Genomic DNA, 19,323 nt, shown 5'->3' on the forward strand with positions numbered 1-19,323 from the left:
CTCCTAGAAAAAATATCTATGTCAACTTGATGGGCATAATTTGTCGTAAACACGAAATGCAACTAGTTTTAAAAGAGAATATATATACCACATCCGAATCATAACAAGGACGAGGGCCGACGGGGACGGATATCAAAACCATGGCACTATGTATAACAAACAACGTACGGGTAAGATAATTATACGAGTAACTATATATCCAAATCACACAAACATCAATTTTTATATAAAATTTCATGAACAAGAGGCTCACCACAAGGTGGTGCCGGCGACGGGACGGTGCGGGCGATCGACGGTGGTTACGGCGGAGATTTAGAAGGCACTAAGTAAACCACACCTACATATGCAAACTAAGTGCTATTTTTGACCTCAAATTGCATATAAATCAAATACTAGCACATATAATTCCTCCCAAATTACTAAACTCACAAATTAAACACTATATAAAGCATTGCAAGAGCTAATCTAGCAATGAGAGATGAAAGGACAAAGTTGCTAACCTTTGTGATCATTTGAATCGATGGGGACCTTCAAATCTTGACAAATTTTGGGTAAAATGTGCGATGAGCTCGAGAGGAAGAGGGGAAGAACAGAGAGGGAGGGGAAAGGGGAAGAACAGAGCGAGCTCGGGTGGATGAAGGGTTTATGTAGGACGACCTTTAGTATCGGTTCGTGACACGAACCGGTACTAAAGGTGCTGGAGGGGCCCCAGACTAACAACATCCTGCCACCACTCTCATTAGTACCGGTTCGTGGCACGAACCGGTGCTAAAGGTTCGCCACGAACCGGTACTAATGAGAGCGGCCCGGCTAGCCGTTGGAACCGGCACTAATGTACACATTAGTGCCGGCTCTAATTCAAACCGACACTAATGTGCTTCACATTTGACCCTTTTTCTACTAGTGCTGGTGGAGGCGTCCGTGCTGGGATGATATTTGTTTGCTTCCATAAAGCTAATGCTAAGCAATTATTTTTCTTCTGTAACACTTTAAAGCACTTCCTTGCATAATATTGAACCTGAAGCTTGTAGTTCTACACTTCTACTGATATATTGTATATCGACTGCCTCAAGGGAGCATAATAATTGCTTCCCATTTCTTATTTTTTGCTAAGCTTCATTACGTAGTTGTTTGCTAAATGATGCCCGTGATTGACTGAATATTGTTTGGAATTTCACAATCATAATTAATCTTTGATCTGACCGTCTTGATTGATTCAGATGTGCATTCTGTGTTCTGCCAAAAAAAATTTACATGCTAATCTACGAAAAATATTATGCTGTTAGTGGATCCTTTTAATTTAGGATCTATTCTCCTACTCTCTGAATATTGTTTCCATAAGCTCCATTTTATCTTCAGTTACCTCAATTTGTACAATGTTAAGTGAGTTATCAAAACGGTGAATTACTGTATTTTGTACAATGTTGGTTAACACTTAACTTGACTATTCTTCATTTTGAAACATTAGCCGGCAACCTCTCCGACATGCTGCTCATGACCACCTCCCCAACCAGATGCTGTTGGTAAGCTCTATCTTCTCCCCCTACATCTATTTGCTAAGCACACATTTATGCAAGATGGAAATCCATCTATTTAACTCGATTTTGCTGAAAAATGTTTCTTTTTATCCTGTTGGATGTGTAGGCAGTAGAAGAAGTATGGATGGTAATTTTGTTTCACTCAATAAAATCCTTGTGTGTGCTAATTATGCATTGGCAGTAGGCAGTGGACTTAGCCATTCGGCAACAGCGGTATTGGTTAGTTATAAGAATTCATATTGATCATGAAGAATATGCCGCATGATACTTGAAGCAATACTGCCTGGTTTTGGAGATTTGATCTGCCAATGCTGCTACTACTCTTTTGCAGGTTCTTCTAGTCGGTGGTTTGGAGGACGAGATGCCTGTGAGGAGCAAGGAGCAAGGATTTGAGATGGCTCGCTTCTAGTCTCATGTATAAGAATATGCCCTATTTTGACTTTGGAGCTTTATTGCTTTTTTAATATATTGTAAACATTGTATTTGTATTAAAGCAATAAAAATTAGTTTAGGATTTTTAAAAATTACTTTTGTAATATATTTGTAAACATTGTATAATTGTATTAAAGGAAGAGTATAAGCATGACCTGTTTGCAAGCCCTAACTTTCTTTTGTATACACTGGTGGTGCTGGCGTCTCTGGTGCCGCCGTTCGGCGCTGTGGTGCCCACCGTGGCTGGTGTCGTCTGCTGGTGCAGCAGAGGGTTCCGCCTTGGATGGTACTATGGTGCTACACCTTCACTGCCTCGCCTCTTCACTGCATCGACGCTCCTTCTGCATCGAGATCTCCAGGTAATCCTCCTCCTTCTCTCTCTGCTCTGCTTCTGCATTATGTACTGAATTGTCACTAGCCTAGGGTTCAAGCTCTGAATTTTTAGATGTTTAGATCGATTCAGTAGTTTCTTAGGTATATAGGAATCTATGTACTGCTTAGGATGTCCTAGTTGCAGTAGAACATGTGTAGGTGTTTTAGTGAATTTTACTTCTGATTCAAGGTTTCGTGAGTGGCTGAGATACATGTTGAGAGAACATGGAGGTCCCTTATTGGATGCTTTCAGATCAAAATACCCTGAAAGGTATCGCGGCTCCTGTTTTTTACTTGCTACTCTTATTCTTCTCATAATTTTGCAACTTTTTTATAGCTTATTACTCCATGTCCTCAGAACCAACAATGTAAGTACATATTTTACTATTGGTTAAACAATGTCCTCAGAACTTTGCACGTATATCAGTGTTGGTTTCCATCTTTGAACAACTAAAAGAAGTTAGTAATTTGCTGATGTGGTAGGCTGTGAGGGCAGGAAAAATGTTCAGTGGGGATTGACTTTATAGTTATATAGGATTATTACAACCATAGTGTACTTCATGATAATCACATGCTAACGATGTACCGTATGCTTCCTTCATTTGTTTTGTGCAGGGAGGGAGCTTATACTTGCTTTAATCAAACCGTTGGAGCTGAAGAATTCAGTTATGGTTCTAGAATAGAACACATTCTCATTTCAAAACGCACACACTGTCGAGATGAGGACCCTACGGCACAGCGAGCCGCACTGGACGGTGGCACAATGCATGAGGTACAGAACTTAAACTCCTTCATCGTCACATCAATCACAACGTTTATGTCACTAAATAGTTAATTTCTTAGGAATAGAGCATCTCTCCTTGGGCTAAACTGTAACAAAGTTCAGAATATTAAAGTTTAGATTATTAACCTTAACTTTCATTTATCAAAGATCAGCAACCTTTGTTTTGGATCCACACACCTAGGCTTGTCTAATGTGATCGGATCTGGCCAGATTCCTTTTGATGCATCACCTGTTACTCTTTTTGGTGAATTATGTTAGTAGTAATCTTGATTAGCTAGTTGCATGTGTGTTGTTAGCAGGATTAGCGTGGCCGTAGCTTAGGTCAAGCATGTACCTTATGTTTTGTCTCATGTAAAAAGCTTAGGACTGTGTTTACTGAATAATTAAGTTCTTCTGACATGGAACTGTGCATCCTGAATGGCATAGACTCTTGGCTTCATGAAATGACCCATGTCTATGATTCAAGGTATCTTAGATCTTCGATGTCGGATGCAAATAATTGCTCAATTTCACTTCTCTGCAATGTTCATCCTCACATATTTCTATCATTCTTTGCAGGGACAGAGTAAAGAAAAAGAAGAAAAGATTACTCGAAGATTAGTTTTAGAATTTCCTTTTATTTCTTTGTAATTTTTCTTTTATTTGATACTTGTAAAGACATTGTAATATTCTTACTATAATAAAAATTATGATTCTATTTCATTTTTTGTTTTTAAATTATTTTTCCTTATAGGTTGTTTTCTATAAATTTGGATTTTTTTTTGTTTTCCAAATACATTACTAGTGGCGCATTTCAGTCCTTATTAGTGGCTCACCTTCCTTTATTACTAGTGGCGCATCTATGGCTATTAGTGGCGCACCTAGAGGGAATACCAGTGGAGCACCTAAGGGTTAGTAATGGCGCACTCCCTGGTGCGCCATTAGTATCTGGTATACTAATGGCGCACCAGGGGTGCACCATTAGTATTAATTACTAATGGCGTGATGCTAGTGGCGCATCTGTAGTGCGCCATTAGTAGCCAAAACAGGTACACCACTAGTAGGCCTTTTCCTAGTAGTGGTGGTATATATCATCGCCGTTATGAGCGCCATCTAGCACTTTCAAAATCTCTGTTGACACAACTTTATATGGAGCCTAGAACCTTAACATATCTTACTTTGTGAGTAAAATTAATTGTCCAATCTAAAATTAGATTATTTTTTTGCGTATGACGACCGGAATTTGATTTCAACAACTACGTCGAAGATATCTCTCGCTGCCAATACATATTTAGCTGGTGAGCTTATGAACTAGACTGGAACTGCGATGGAATTTAGGGGTTTACCGAGTCACTCTGGTCATACATTAAGTCATCTATGCCAACTATATCCTTGAGAACATGTTGGACTGGCATATCCTAGCATAGTTAGTATAGTTGCTTCAAATATTCCAACTGTCGGGGGAGAAAAGTTGTTGAAGATGTAATGACAAGTCCATCGTGACGGGTTGCTGTCTACGTTGTTTCTCATCCAAATCTAAATGGACTCATACTTCGGCCCTAGAGGAGACCCGCTCAACTCCCCATGTAGCTCGGCCAAGTAGGAAGCTGTGTTTATGAATCCTTGGCGGAAAGGATGCAGTGGCACTAAAATATTCATCTTCGAGCCTAAAGTGGAAAAATCTTGGTGGGAATTCTATGCCTTATGGTTGATGGTCCAAAACAATGAGCTCTAAGAAGGCTCGGTTTCTTGAAATAACAAGAGGGTAGGGCGGTTGTATTACCAACTCATGCCAATGCCATTTTAATCTTACAATATATGATTTTATGTGTTCAGATTATACCATCTAACAATTGTTGTGTTCACGCCTGTTTCATTTGAATTATTATACATTTCAAGTACTCATTGGGTATTCAATATGCGAGGTGTGTTATATATTAAATCCCATTTTGGGTTATTATATCACTAACAGATGAAAATTCCATTCTTTGTACTTGAATCTTCCTTCAAGAGGCGGAGAACATTAAGGCGACGACAAACACAAAGTAGGGTATCCGACACTTCCAGAAGCAATAGCAGGTTGCATGATAAGTCGCACGAAAATGTCAACGTCAGGAAGAAAAGTTCTATTCTTAGAACAAGGGAGTCTCCCAAAAAGATCAAAATAACTAAAAGGGCGATGCTTAAGCAGGTAATGGAGCTGACATTACTAGCATATGTTCTTAGTATCAATATCAATAGTTGTGAGTACAGACATCAACGCTAAAGCCCATATTATTTGTTCTCATTGCATAATACTTTGCTTGGAGATGTTGTTCAACTTAATGTAACACCTATCAGATTGACAGAAGGGCTTGCTTGTGTTGAGCTTGGTTTCAACTCCATTTCTTTTGTCAAGCCTATCAGACAAGACGGTTGGGCAGCCTCAAGTTTTGAAAGATGAAGATCTTGAAGAAACAATTCCAAATTAGCCATGATGCAATGAATCGGCCTTGTAAAAAAAGAGCAACATGAACGAGAAGATTAGTTCCATTTGCAGCCCAATCCCTTCCCTCTTCCTTGCCTTAGAATCTGGAGGTGAGAGTCCTTCGAGGGGGGTCGATTCTAATAGCCCAGGAGCAACACATTTTATTGGAAATTGATTGTGCATCATGAGCATCTCGTAAGCATCATTGAAATATGAAAATGAGGATTTAATCAACTCTCGGGTTTTCTTAAAAGGCAAAAACCCTATAAAAAATCCAAATATACAAAATGCCCATCTCAAACCCTAAATAATTTGGATACAACCTCATATTTAATGCATGGGGCCCCATATGCTTAAGGTTTAACAGGTATACCCTCTGTAAATAAATATAAGAGTGTTGTTTAGATCACTACTTTAGTGATCTAAACGCCCTTATACTTCTCTACGGAGGGAGTATCAATTTTGGATATTGGATCAAACCCTAATTAAAATATACTTCAATAATATGAACATATTTTGATCTATTTTAAATTGAGGTATTTCACATTGTGCAATCTCTCAAAAACCTATATTTAGTTTTCCAGTGTACCATAATTTTAAACCCTAATTATTATGAAGCTACAATAATTATTAGGAAGCTACAATAATTTTAAAATGCAGTGTACCATATTATAGTCTTTTTTTACTCCTCGCCGTAGACATAAATAAAAAAACTAAACCCTTGTTTAGCAAATTTGACTTTTAGACAGTGTCATTACTCAATAATAATTCAAATAAACAAAAAATAATATATTTAAATAGAATTTTTAGGTTTGTATATTAAATATTTTAATTGAAGTAAAAAGTATCATCAATATTTTCCACTATAATATGCTCCCCCCCTTTCCAAATTAACGGGAATTTATTTATAATAAAGAAACTAATAACACTAATTTAATATTATACGTGTTAACATATTTTCTATAGAACTGTTACACTAAAGTAAGCTTGACTTTGGACAAAGCCAGAACTTCCATTATTTTGAGCAGAGAGGGTACCAAAATAGAGTCTTGTTCTAAAGACAAACAAATAAAACGGTAAAATTTGGACGCTTCTTCCAAAATGGTTGTATTTTATGTAATTATTTGAAAGAACAATTTTTTTTTGCGTGCTGAAGCAGCTGTAGTATGGTTTCATTTCGGGCTTATTACTTTTGCTCCAAAAAGCTTCAGAGGATTTGTTTTTTTAGGGGTAGCGTCAGAGGATTGAGGGCAGCAGTGGAGTGTGGGCTGGGTGGGGATGTATTTGCTTGGGCTTTTGGCTCGTGGCTCGGCCCGTGAAGGGCTCACGTCCGACCAGAACAACCACGCTTGCAGCGCCGGCGGCAAACCTAGCGCCGCTCCTCCTCTCGACCTCGACGCATCCGCCGTCCTCTTCCCGGCCTGCCGGCCAACCCGGTGAGCTCCGCTTCCGCTGATTGCTTCTTCTCGCGCCGCCTCCCTTTGCTAATCGCCTCCCCCCGGTTTCTTTATTTGCCAATCGCCGCCATTGTTGGGGTTTCCGGCCTGTTCGTGCGCTGTCCTACTTGATGTATTCCGCCCCGTTCTGGTGCCCTAGGTGTTCTTGCGCCCCCAGCCCTGGTTAGATTTTGCCCTCTGCCCGCTACGGGAGTCGCCCAAACTGCACATCTGCAGACCCACATTCGAAATGTTCATCTTTTATCTAGTTTTTCGTAATTAGTCAGGATGAATTTCTGCTTCTTGAGTTGCCAATCGCCGCCATAAATCCTCACTACTTAACTGGAGGCGTTTTGATCTGTTTTAACTGACTAGTGGGGCTTAAATCTGCAGCACTGGAGACTGTTGCTGTCATGGAGGGGAACAGCAACGGCAGCAAGATCAAGGAAGGGGGAGATGATGGTCTGCAACAGGGTGTGGCCATCATGGTCAAGAAGCAGCAGGTCACCATGGGGATGGAGGTCCTGGACTGCCCACTCTGCTCCACCCCCCTCAGCCCTCCCATCTTCCAGGTAATCGAATTGATGCAATTTCGCCACACTGAATTTCTTGTGTTAGTCTGATGTTGTTCAGCTGAAGTTAACAAATTTGGTTGATTCTCTGCAGTGCTCAATGGGGCATTTCATCTGCTCGCCCTGCCGCGACAAGCTCCCGGGGACCGAGAAGGCCTGCAGCGTGTGCTCCAAACCCGTCTCGGACCGGTGCCATGGCATGGAGCGCGTCATCGCCTCCGTTGTCGTTCCGTGTTCCTACGCCGCGCGCAGATGTGCCCACGTGATGGCCTACCACGACAAGGCGGAGCACGAGGAGTGGTGCCCGCACGCGCCATGCTTCTGCCCAGAGAAAGGCTGTGGCTTCGCCGGCACCAAGGCAGCACTCATGGACCACTTCGCCGCCCAGCACAAGTGGCCTGTGAAAGCGTTCAAATACTACGAGCCGTTCGAAGTGCCCGTGAAGGCCGGCATGCACATCCTCTGGTGCGGTGGGGAGGACAAAGATATCGGCCTCTTCCTGCTGAATGTGACGTTCCCGGAGTCTCCCCTCCATGGGGTCTCGCTGGTCCGCGTCCATCCGCACCCGCCGGAGTCCAGGTTCGGATGCTCAGTTGGCTTCTCGTGGTTCAAGGGCCATTACCAGGTCTCAACGGCTGACACAATCCATACCACGTCACTTTCCGATGGACTGCCAACGGGCTACTTGTGCTTCGTTCCCGAGGCTCAGCGTGAGGGCAGCCGGCGTGTGGTGCTCAGGGTGACCATAGACAGTAAGATGGTGTATGGCGTGGAGGACGAGCTGGAGGAGGAGTGCGATGACGACAAGAGCTACATCTATGGTGAGGAGGATGACGAGGTCAGCGAGGAGGATGGTGACGATGACGGTGAGGATCAGGTGGACGAGGGATGCGTTGGTCTGATCAGGCATTGACTCGATCTGTTGGATGAGCAAGTTTTGGGGGATTTTGGTTTGATGGGCAGTGTGTTGTTGAGACTACGTTTTGGAATATCACTGAATGTAGGCTCTGCTTGATCTCATGCTTCCAGCTGACTATGTGGTGATACAATATAACCAGCTTTCTGTTGAAGGTTATCGAATCTGGGCTCTGTACATCATCTTTATTTACAAGATCTTTTTGTACATCATCTGATCTATCATTGCAATATCCATCAGGTGACGTTGATGATCATTTTTCAATGACATGTGAAAGAAACTTTGAATGAGCACGGTGGCATGCATATGAACTCAGGAAGCCGTGGAGTTGGCTCCGAATGCCGAGAGCTTGCAGGTGCGCCATGGAGAGGCACGAGGAGCCGCTGGACTGTGATGTCCGGCGGAGGATTATGGAGCTGTGGCCGAGGAGCGGCAGCAGTACTCCAAGTCCAAGGGAAAGTGGCGTGGCGACGAAGGTCGGCGAGGAGCCATGGAGGGAGGCGGGAGCACGCTCACGGCCCCGTGCCATACAAGGGTTGGCAATGGTGTTTTCTCAATAGAGATCCGTAGGAAAATATGTTTTCTTGTGTAGTGGTCTTGAGGCCAAACCTTGCCATCAAGCCCGACAAGTTTGAGGAATGAGGATGATGTACTTTACTACATCCACTTAATTGTTACTCCTTTTGTAAAGAAATATAAGAGCGTTTAGATCACTACTTTAGTGATCTAAATGCTCTTATATTTATTTGCGGAGGATCGAAGCTAGAGCAAGACTGAGTTTTATGAGATAAGAGAGCACAAGGGAAGTGCAAACTTAAGGTGCTCCCCCCTACCCCCTCCCCCTGCGTCGCCCTCCTCTGGCGACACGGGGGAACCCTAGCTGCCGTCGCTAGCAACCTCCCCCGCCGCCCTCTCCCGCATCGCCGCCGCCGGAGGGCCGGCCGGCGAAGCCGCGCCGGGCCCCGGGAAGGTGGTGGCGGGGCGGATCCGTGCCCCCCACGCCTCACGACCACCCCCACGCATCGCACCTTCCCCCGCCTGTCCGGCGGCGACGGATCCGGTCCCCAGTGGCCTAGCCCCTGCCGTCTCCGGCTGGCCGCGCCACCCACATCGTCCTCGACCTCGGCGAACCCCTGCACCGCTCGCGCCTCCACCCCCCCTCGGCCTGCGATCCCGGGATCCTCCCCGGCGATTCTCGAGCGCCCTTACCCCAGCTGTTGCATGAGCCTGCCGGCCGGCGGCGACGCGGTGCTCCTGGCCACTGCCATGGGCGCCACCCCCTGCAGCTCCTCATCCCTCACATGGTCTCGTTTCGGCCGGTCGTGGTTGGTTCTTAGGCCTGCGGCCGGTTACGGGTGCGTTCGCGGTCTGCCTCCTGTGTAGGCGGCCCCCTCGTCTCTGGCGGCCTTCCTCCCCTCCCGAGCCGCGGTGGTGGCTCTTGTGTGGAGGCGGTGACACATCTGCGGTTGTGGCTGGCACTAGGCTTCTTGTGGTGGTCCTTGTCGATGCTTGTCCGGCCAGGCAGCCTCAGGCCCGCGTTTCTCCGGTGTTCCTCGCTGCCGGCGTCCGCTACCGGGCAGCTCCGGCCTTGGCGGCTAGGTAGCTGCGTCCCTTCCAGCTCACCTTGCTTGCCGATGTCCCGACGGCTAAGGCCACAGTAGTTTGGATTTGCGTCCTCCGGTCCTCGCTTGCTGCCGTTGCTGGACGCCGTCACCCTGGTACCCCCATGTGGTTCGCCTTGTCGCCCGCCCTATCCAGTACACCTCAAAGCTTCCCCTTTTGCCTGATCCTACGCTCGTGGATTCGGAGGAGGTGCCACCCTCCGACGGCAGGTGCAGCCCACCTACCCCTTCCTGACATGGTGGTTTCGACTAGCGTTGGCCTCCCCATCTACGTTTCCCGATTTGGCGGCTATGGGATTGCTCAGCTCTAGGCCAGGGAGAGATCCATGCTCGGCTTGCCGGTGCTGGTAGCGATGGCGCCCGCGGGTGTCGTGTCCTTCTTGGAGGCGCTGCGAAGGCCTTCAGCTTAGCCCCTCTTCGAGCTCAGGGGAAACCCTAGGTCCGGGTCCCCCAGACCTGATAGTGGCGATGTCCTGGCGTCATCTTCCTTCCTGAAGGCACTATCTTGCTCGCTCGAGGTGTCCCTGTTTTCAGCTCGGACGATGGTGGAATTCTTGTTGGTTTGGCATTACCATTCTTGGCTAGGGTCTGGCTGATTTAGCTGTGTTGTATCCTCTCATCTCCTGTCTCTCTGCTCTGGGCATCATGTACACGCCTTCCTGCGTTCGTGTTATGTGTTGTACCCCTTTTATACTCATTCTACTTCTTTCTATCAATGCAATGATACGCAAGCTTTGCGTATTCGCGAAAAAAAAGAGTTTTATGAGATAATTATTGTTGGAATGGGTCAGGTGACCTCGAAACTGAGGTTTGCTTGGGCGACGTACAACGAGAAAGCTTCATTCTGATATGTCTGGGAATCGTTTGGAAGGAGAGTACCCAGCTCTGCCACCAATGGCGAGTCTTCCACTTTCATTGAAGGAGGCATCGCTAGTGCCACTGCCAGATCCGTCGTGTCTATGTTCTCTGAAAATTTTGCAACAAATTAGAGCAGAAAAGGTAAGTTGTGATTTCACAAACAATTTTTTTTGTGAAAAGTCTTCCAGTCTTTTATTAACGGTCATGGTAGTACAAAAATCATCAGAAGTAACGAAAATTATAACTAGGTCAATGAACCACCTAGCGACGATTACAAACACTGAAGCGAGCCGAAGGCGCGCCACCATATCATCCTTCCCTTATCGAAACCGAGCAAACCTTATTATATTGGACAATCAGGAAGTCACCATGCTAAGGACAACTCTAACCGGTCGACCTAAACGGACACGCAAATTGTTTTTTGTACATTTGGATCCGTCAGGCGGACACCAAAGTCCAGCATTGTCTGCTTGCACATAGGTGCGCCCAACACGTTGGGACGCATTTTAGGTTTTGCACGATTTTCAAATTTAATATATAAAAATTACGGTCAGAAGTCCCTTAATTACATTAATTAAAACCAAAAACATAATAAAATATAGATATAGTGGTTGTTGTCGCTGAGGTAGATGAAGACCGGAGCCGGTCATGGAAACAGCCACGGTACTGCCGCCGGATGTGGCGCTAGCGCATGCGGTGACACAGCAGGCGCCTCCTACTGCTCCGGTGGCCACGGCTGCTGATGCTCATGCTCCGCCCACTCGAGCGTACAAGCGACTGTGGACGTCCACAATCACTGGTGACCCACCAGTGGTGCCAGTGGCAATGACTCCTATTAGCGGTGTTCCGGCTAGAGTTAGAGAATCTCTAATCACGTTGTTTCCCGATCAGGTGGGCCGGGCCGAGGACCCTCATCTCGGTTCACCACTGGGCCACGGCCTGTGGCGTACGAAATGAAGTCTCTCGAAGACTTGATGTATACTTCAAGATATTAAAAACCAGCTACAACACGTTCTTCTTGTACGTGGCCGACTAGGATGTAACCATAGACCTCTCCTCCCATACCTATTTAAACCGAGGAGTAGGCTCGTAGAGGACACACAACAATCTCAAGGTAGATCATCTGTGCTTTGTATTACACCCAAAAGCAATACAACACAAGCAGAACGTAGGATTTTATCTCTAAGGAGAGCCCCAACCTATGTAAAAACTCGTGCCCCTGTTACCAACGTGTAAGACCCTTAGTTTGGGACCCCCTACTTGAGATCTACCGGATTTAGCTCTACCACATGCTCCGGCTCGGGCTTAGGTGCGGGCGGGGGAACGCCGACCTGTACTTCGGCCGAGTCGACCAATGCCAGTGCCAGGCCAAGCCACATGGCAAACTCGTCGAGTTGGGAGTCCTCGAGAGCCTTCTTATAAGCCTCGTCGGCCTCCGCCTTGGCTTCCACCTCAACCGCCAGTTGTGGCGATGGAGCGCATGGCGGATTGGGAGCATGCGCACACGCACTCGGAGGACTGGGAGCATGCACAAGAGCGGCCAAGAAAGACCGACGACGTTGGTCGTGCTCGTCGACGAACCAAGTCTCCCAGTATAGCGAGTCGATGACGTACGCCGGGTCGTGGGGTAGGTCAGCAAGGAGCTGAGCTCGGCGGCGATGAATCTCGGCCTCACACATGCGGTCGGAGGCCAGAAAGATCGACACAGGAATCCTATCCGGGTTCAGATGTCAGTTGTTCGACTAATGGACATCGGGCCATGGCACAGGGTTGGCCTCCTCCCAGTACCGCTGGCACTAGTCGACCCGACTGGCGTCACAATGAGGGTTGCCGCGCGACGGCGGCGCCCTGAGGAAGAGTCGGCCTCATGGTCGTGCTTCCCAGCCATCCAGGGAATCCACCTCCCACAACATCGTGCGCGGGCGGGCCGGGCGGTGGCGGCGATTGTGGCTAGGGTTTGACAATCGGTCCTCTGGGAGGAAGAGGAAGGGGGAAGAGTGGGTACGGTATGCGCCCTTTACCCTGCACTGGCGCATTAAAAGGGCTGGCTTTGGCGGTTGGGTCACTGGTGCGTGGGGCTGGGGCAGAGTCACGGTGTGTCCGTTTGTCTATGTGGACTCAAACCCGACCCTCATTTGGGATGGATTTGCGTCCAGGCGAACAGCAGATGGACTCAAAAGGGGTTTGCATCCGCTCATTGGCCCGTGATTTCTGCCCACGCGGACCCAAACGAACGTAAAAGGAGGAAATGCATCCATGCGTTGGAGTTGGCCTAAGCCCCCAAAGGACTAGTGCACTATAACATCAACCATCGCCGACGACGAGAAGCATAGATCGGAAGGGTCATACTTGTGAACGCATGAACAACACACACTGGCCAGCCGAATCCTGATGGACCTACCGGTGACGAACACGGAATAGATCCAAGCGGATCCATCAAAGACCAACGCCGACTGAATCCAACATGATCCATCAAAGACATACATCTACACGTCCTCCATCAATGCTAGACACACCATCGAAACGGAGAAGACATTATAATAACTTTGGGATGTTGCCACCTCGCTACCCCAACCAAGACACTAAAACTACCTAAAGAAAAACGGGATCCAATCCGCCGGCGAGGGGACGGGATTCGCCGCACCCCCAAGGCCCAAAGGTCATCAGAGGTGGGAAGAATTGGAGTCAGCGAGAGGATGGAAACTTTAATCTCGTGTGTCGCCTCGTGGAGGAATGGAACAGTCCGCATACGAGCGATACTAGACACACGGACAAAGTTTTACAGATTTCACGGATTGTCACACATGGCACCATCTGATTGGGATTCAGGGGAGGAAGGGTCCCACCCCACTGAAAATCAGATGGGGAGAGGTTAGTTAGCGTTAAGGCTTCCATAACAGTCCGTTGTTTGCCCGTAAGTCTATCATTTTCGGTCCGCATACTGTCTCGGTAAAATTTACTTGTCTGCCCTTCAGTGATTTCGTGAACAAATATTGTCACCTCAGAATAGCACAATAAATCACACAAAAAGGTAAAATTATACTCCCTCCGTCCCATAATGTAATATGTTTTCTGAGACTAGATTAGTGTCAAAAAATGTCTTACATTATGAGATGGAGGGAGTAGATTTTTGAAATTTATTTAAAACTTTAAATTATATTGAAGTCAGTGGTCGAAGTTAAAACCCACTCTCCTTTTGTTTTGACATCAGAAAGCGGCTGGCTTTTTAGGTTCCTCACTTTACGCAGCTCCGAATCCCCCGGCCGCCGCATCCTCCCTGCTGCTCGCCCAGTCGCCCCCCGCCGTTCCGCCGGAACCCCGCCGGCTCCATCTGGACTGCGGGTCCCGCCACGGTGAGTGGGTGAGTCTCGCCTCCTCCTCCTCGTCCAGCCGAGCCGCCGGCGGTCGCTCGCTCGCTCCGTCGAACGATCCGAGCACCTCGTTTCTCTACTCCCTGCAGGCTACGGTACCGAGCCGGTGCTCTGCATCTATTGTCTATGGATCCAACTGCTCTTCTTGCATTTGCCCGGTAGATAGAGGATTTGAGGCTCTTCGTGGCTGCTTGTTCGGTGCTTGCTTTATATGCAGTCCATGTGTTTGCTGATTTGCCTCCCTGGTCAGAGGCCACCCGTGTCTGCATATTTGCTACAGTACAATTTTACTTCCATTTTGTGCCTTGTGTCTAGGACCTTGTGTGGGACATGTAGAGCTCATTCACTCTCTGATTGTTATGGTACAATATCAAGGAGTCCCCAATTTCGTGTGGAAGTAATTGTAACTTTCAAAATAAATGGCCATGCACTCCTTACGTTGACTGTAATTTTAATCGCCTACAAATTGTGGAGAAATGTTTACGTTTTAACGGATTGGTTTGTAATCTGTAGCACTGGTGGCCCTAGCTCTCATGGAGGCAAAGAGTAGCAGCATCAAGAAGGAAACAGAAGCAATGGAAGAGGCGGAGAGGGTTGTCAAGAAGCAGAATGTCACCATGGCAATGGAGGTCTTTGACTGCCCCGTCTGCTCTACCCCTCTGAGGCCCCCCGTTTTCCAGGTAATCTGGTGCATCTCTTCTACTATGCTGACATCCAAATCCTGTTGAGGTGTTCATTTTGATGTGGTGTTGCCTTATTTATGTGGAAGTTAATTCTGAGCTTGCTCGGTGAATCCTTTGCAGTGTGCCCTTGGGCATTTCGTCTGTTCACCTTGCCGCGACAAGCTCCCAGACAGCAAATGCCAGGCCTGCTCCGGAGTTGTCCTGAAGAGCAGCTGCTATGGCATCGAGCGCATCGTCGAATCCATCCTTGTTCCTTGCCCATACGCTGAGCATGGATGCACCGACATGATCACCTACTACCTCAAGGGAGAACACAAGCAGGCGTGTCCGCACGAGCCGTGCTACTGCCCGGAGCCCGGCTGTGGCTTCGCCGGCACAACAGCTGCGCTCCTGGACCACTTCACCTCCCAGCACAAGTGGCCGACTACGGTGTTCAAGTACTACGTGTCGTTTGATCTCATTGCCAAGCCTGGCATGCATGTCCTCCGTGCCCAAGATGGCAATCTGTTCCTACTCAACGTGTCCTCGCCGGAGTCAGTGCTGCACGGCATCTCGCTCGTGCGCATCCAGCCCAAGGTCTCGGAGTTGTCCAGGTTTGGATGTTCCGTCGGTTTCTCGTGCTGGAAGGGGCACTACCAGCTCTCGTCACTGGACGCGATCACGAGCACGTCGCTGTCAGACGGGCTGCCTAAGAGCAGTTTCTTCAGCTTCGTGCCCAAGTCATCTGCCGTGCTCACAGTCACCATAGATACGGAGCTGATGTGTGATATCAATGATGATGAGCTGGAGGAGGAAGCGTCTGACGATGATGACAGCTACGGGGAGGAGGACGGCGGTGAGGAGTAGGGGCTGACTGATGGATCGTCTCCTGGTAAGATGCGGGAGAATTCGGTTTATTTTGGTGCTTCTTATCGCTCTTTGTTGCAGCATGTGTTGAGAGTTGAGACTGTACAATCCATGAAGTAGGTTCTGTTTTACTGTCATGAAACTGAACTGGAGTAACGGTAGCAGTAGAGTAGTAGACGAGTGTTCGAATTAGTATTTCAGCGCATCAATTCAATCATTCTATCTTCAATCCGTATGCTACAATCCTCAGGACATGATTAATTACTCTGAGAATCACTTGTTTTGTCGAATACAATAGTATGGAAACTACTAAAAATGCTATCTCATGAAAACATTATAAACAACACATTTCTGTTCATAGAAAGCAACCACACAGCCTATATGAGACCAGGTCTCATATTTAGCAGGCGAGACCCGCCCTGATGAATGACACGTGGCATACACAAATCACAAAGCATCTAATCTCTTCCCCCCTGATTTCAAGTGGGGGGTGGGGTAGATGCTTTGTGATTTGTGAATGCCACGTGTCATCCATCAGGTCGGGTCTCACCTGCTAACCCGTGAGACCTGATCTCATAGAATTCTTTTCCGGCATTGAGAGCGTCGTCAACAAGATTTTTGTTCCTTTTTTTTGAGTTTGTCTGGTTGTGTTCCGGGGAGATATGCTAAGCACTATTAGTATCTTGAATCCGTTTTGTAGCAATTGTATTATGTTAAAATGTTTACCATTCACATGTTAATGAGTTGGTTCTTTTGCACCAGTTGTGCAGACTTGGTTATACAAATGAAAAGGATGGAACTGTATAATATCTCTAAAAATAGCATGAGTTGAGAGAGGTAACATATAAGCCGTGAGAAAACTAATCAAATTTTCTTATTATGCTTTTTTGTGTGGGAAACTAATTTTCTCATGCTTGATTATAACTCAATTTAAAATGCTAGTTTAGATGTCACAGGAAGTTATGATTTTTTTTTCCCCATGCGTACAAGAAGACGGTTGCGTCGCTCTTATCCACAACTCTTCGGCCTGAGCGAAGCCTAAGACATCTCTTCGGTCTACGAAAGGCCGGCGTTAATCTCTTCGGCCCAGCCCATCTGCTCTTCGGTCCAAAGAAGGCCGAAAACACCACTTCAGCCTAAGGGAGGCCGAAGAGTTCTTTTTCAGCCTATAATGAAGGCTGACCGGGTGATAGTTTTGAATTTTTTTTTGAATTAGGGCATAAATTTTCCAAATTTGTTATAAAAAATGTATTTAGAAAAATCAAGTCGTGATGTCATGGCACACTCTGTTGTCTTCAAGAGAAGCTAGTCGGGGCAATAAAGATTGTAGTGAAAGCATTTGGCGCAACACAATTGTATTCACGTGATGGGTGCCCAAATATAGCACGTACATGGGTAGTATCGTCCACAACTAAGATCCTAATTACAAAATATGTACCATTTTTAGAGCAGTTACAGAATATGTACTTGGGGAACAAGCAGGACCACTACAACTAATATGATGACGTACGTGCACGATGCAAAGACTGGACCGGAACTCCTCAAAAGTGGACGTTGGCAAGCTTTTCGTCATGATATCCACAAATTGCTGCGTCGTGGGAACGTGAAGAACTCGAACATTCTCAAGAGCCAGCTGCTTGTGAGCAAAGTGGATATCGAGCTCGGTATGCTTGGTGCGTCGATGATGAACCGGATTGGCGAAGAGGTAGACGGCGAAGACATTGTCCCAATACACCACATTGGCCTTGTTGACCGGAAAACAAAGCTCATGAAGGAGTTGGTGAAGCTAGGTGCACTCAGCAACAGTGTTAGCCACTGCTCGATACTCCTCCTCGGCACTCGAATGGGATACCGTGGGCTGAGTAATGGCCCAAGGAAGACACAATATCTAGAGGTGGAGCGTCCAGTGTCAGGGCAGTGATAACCCACAAGTACAGAGGATCGTAACATTTTTCGAGGGTAGTATTTCACCCAAATTTATTGATTCGACACAAGGGGAGTCAGAAAATATTTGTAAGTATTAGCAGTTGAGTTGTCAATTCAACCACACCTGAAGAACTAAATATCTACAGCAAATTGTTTAGTAGCACAGTAGTATGATAGTTTGATAGCCATAACAACAGTAGCGATAACAGTAATAGGCAGTTTTGTAGTGATTGTAACAGTAGCAGCAATAGTAGTAACTTAGTAAAGATCAACATGCAAAAAGCGTAGGCATTGGATATTTATGTTGGATGACATTCATCATATAACAGTTATAACCTAGAGCGACACACAATAGTTTCAATTCATCAATGTAACGTAGGCATATATTTCCTATATAGTCATACATGCTTATAATAAGAACTTGCATGACATCTTTTGTCCTACTCTCCCGGGGCAGCAAGGCCCATAAGGAAATCTAAGGGATATTAAGGCATCCTTTTAATAGAGCACCGGAACAAAGCATTAACACATAGTGAATACATGAACTCCTCAAACTACGGTAATCACCGGAAAGAATCTCAATTATTGTCCCCTTGGAGTATGCGGATCATAACATGTAATAGGTGCATCTAACTTGCAAGATAGAATCAAGAATCCAAATATATTGCTGAAAACATAAAGAGTTTAGATCTAAAATCAGGACACTAGGGGCCTAGTGACAGACATTAAGCATAGCAAAGTCATAGCAACATCAATAATAGAACATAGTGGGTATTAGGGATCAAGCTCTAACAAATTGACTTGATCACATGACAAATATCATCCAACCCATCACCGTCCAGCAAGCCGACGAAGGAAATACTCACTCCCGGTGGTGAGCATCATGAAATTGTTGATGGAGGATGGTTGATGATGACGATGGCGTTGAATCCCCCTCCCCGAAGCCCCGAACGGACTCCAGATCAGCCCTCCCGATGAAAAAACAAGATGTGACGGCGGCTCCGTATCGTAAAACACGATGATTCCTTCTCCCTGTTTTTTTCTCCACAAATAGGTGTATATGGAGTTGGAATTAGGGTTATGGGAGGCTCCAGGGGCTTACAAGCTCACTAGGCGCGCCCTAGGGGCGTGGGCATGCCCCCTGAGCTTCTGGCTCCTGGTGAAGGAAATATGCCCTAGAGGCAATAATAAAGTTATTATTTATTTCCTTATATCATGATAAATGTTTATTATTCATGCTAGAATTGTATTAACCGGAAACATAATACATGTGTGAATACATAGACAAACAAAGTGTCACTAGTATGCCTCTACTTGACTAGCTCGTTAATCAAAGATGGTTATGTTTCCTAACCATAAACAAGTAGTTGTTATTTGATTAACGGGATCACATCATTAAGTGAATGATCTGATTGACATGACCCATTCCACTAGCTTAGCACCCGATCGTTTAGTATGTTGCTATTGCTTTCTTCATGACTTATACATGTTCCTATGACTATGAGATTATGCAACTCCCGT

General features: G+C 46.3%; 2 protein-coding genes across 2 annotated transcripts; both read left to right on the plus strand.

The window, feature by feature from the left end:
* The first annotated feature begins 6,901 nt into the window (after window positions 1-6,901).
* On the plus strand, window positions 6,902-9,155 carry LOC125547813 (E3 ubiquitin-protein ligase SINA-like 4). The gene is made up of 3 exons (XM_048711577.1): window positions 6,902-7,008; window positions 7,402-7,580; window positions 7,675-9,155. The coding sequence occupies exons 2-3, from the start codon at window positions 7,422-7,424 to the stop codon at window positions 8,491-8,493; spliced, it is 978 nt and encodes a 325-aa protein (XP_048567534.1). The 5' UTR covers window positions 6,902-7,008; window positions 7,402-7,421; the 3' UTR covers window positions 8,494-9,155.
* A 5,028-nt stretch (window positions 9,156-14,183) lies between these two features.
* On the plus strand, window positions 14,184-16,096 carry LOC125547814 (putative E3 ubiquitin-protein ligase SINA-like 6). The gene is made up of 3 exons (XM_048711578.1): window positions 14,184-14,329; window positions 14,861-15,027; window positions 15,151-16,096. The coding sequence occupies exons 2-3, from the start codon at window positions 14,881-14,883 to the stop codon at window positions 15,874-15,876; spliced, it is 873 nt and encodes a 290-aa protein (XP_048567535.1). The 5' UTR covers window positions 14,184-14,329; window positions 14,861-14,880; the 3' UTR covers window positions 15,877-16,096.
* The last annotated feature ends 3,227 nt before the right edge of the window (window positions 16,097-19,323 follow it).

This window comes from Triticum urartu, chromosome 3 (assembly GCF_003073215.2).
Source record: "Triticum urartu cultivar G1812 chromosome 3, Tu2.1, whole genome shotgun sequence".
Taxonomy (NCBI): domain Eukaryota; kingdom Viridiplantae; phylum Streptophyta; class Magnoliopsida; order Poales; family Poaceae; genus Triticum; species Triticum urartu.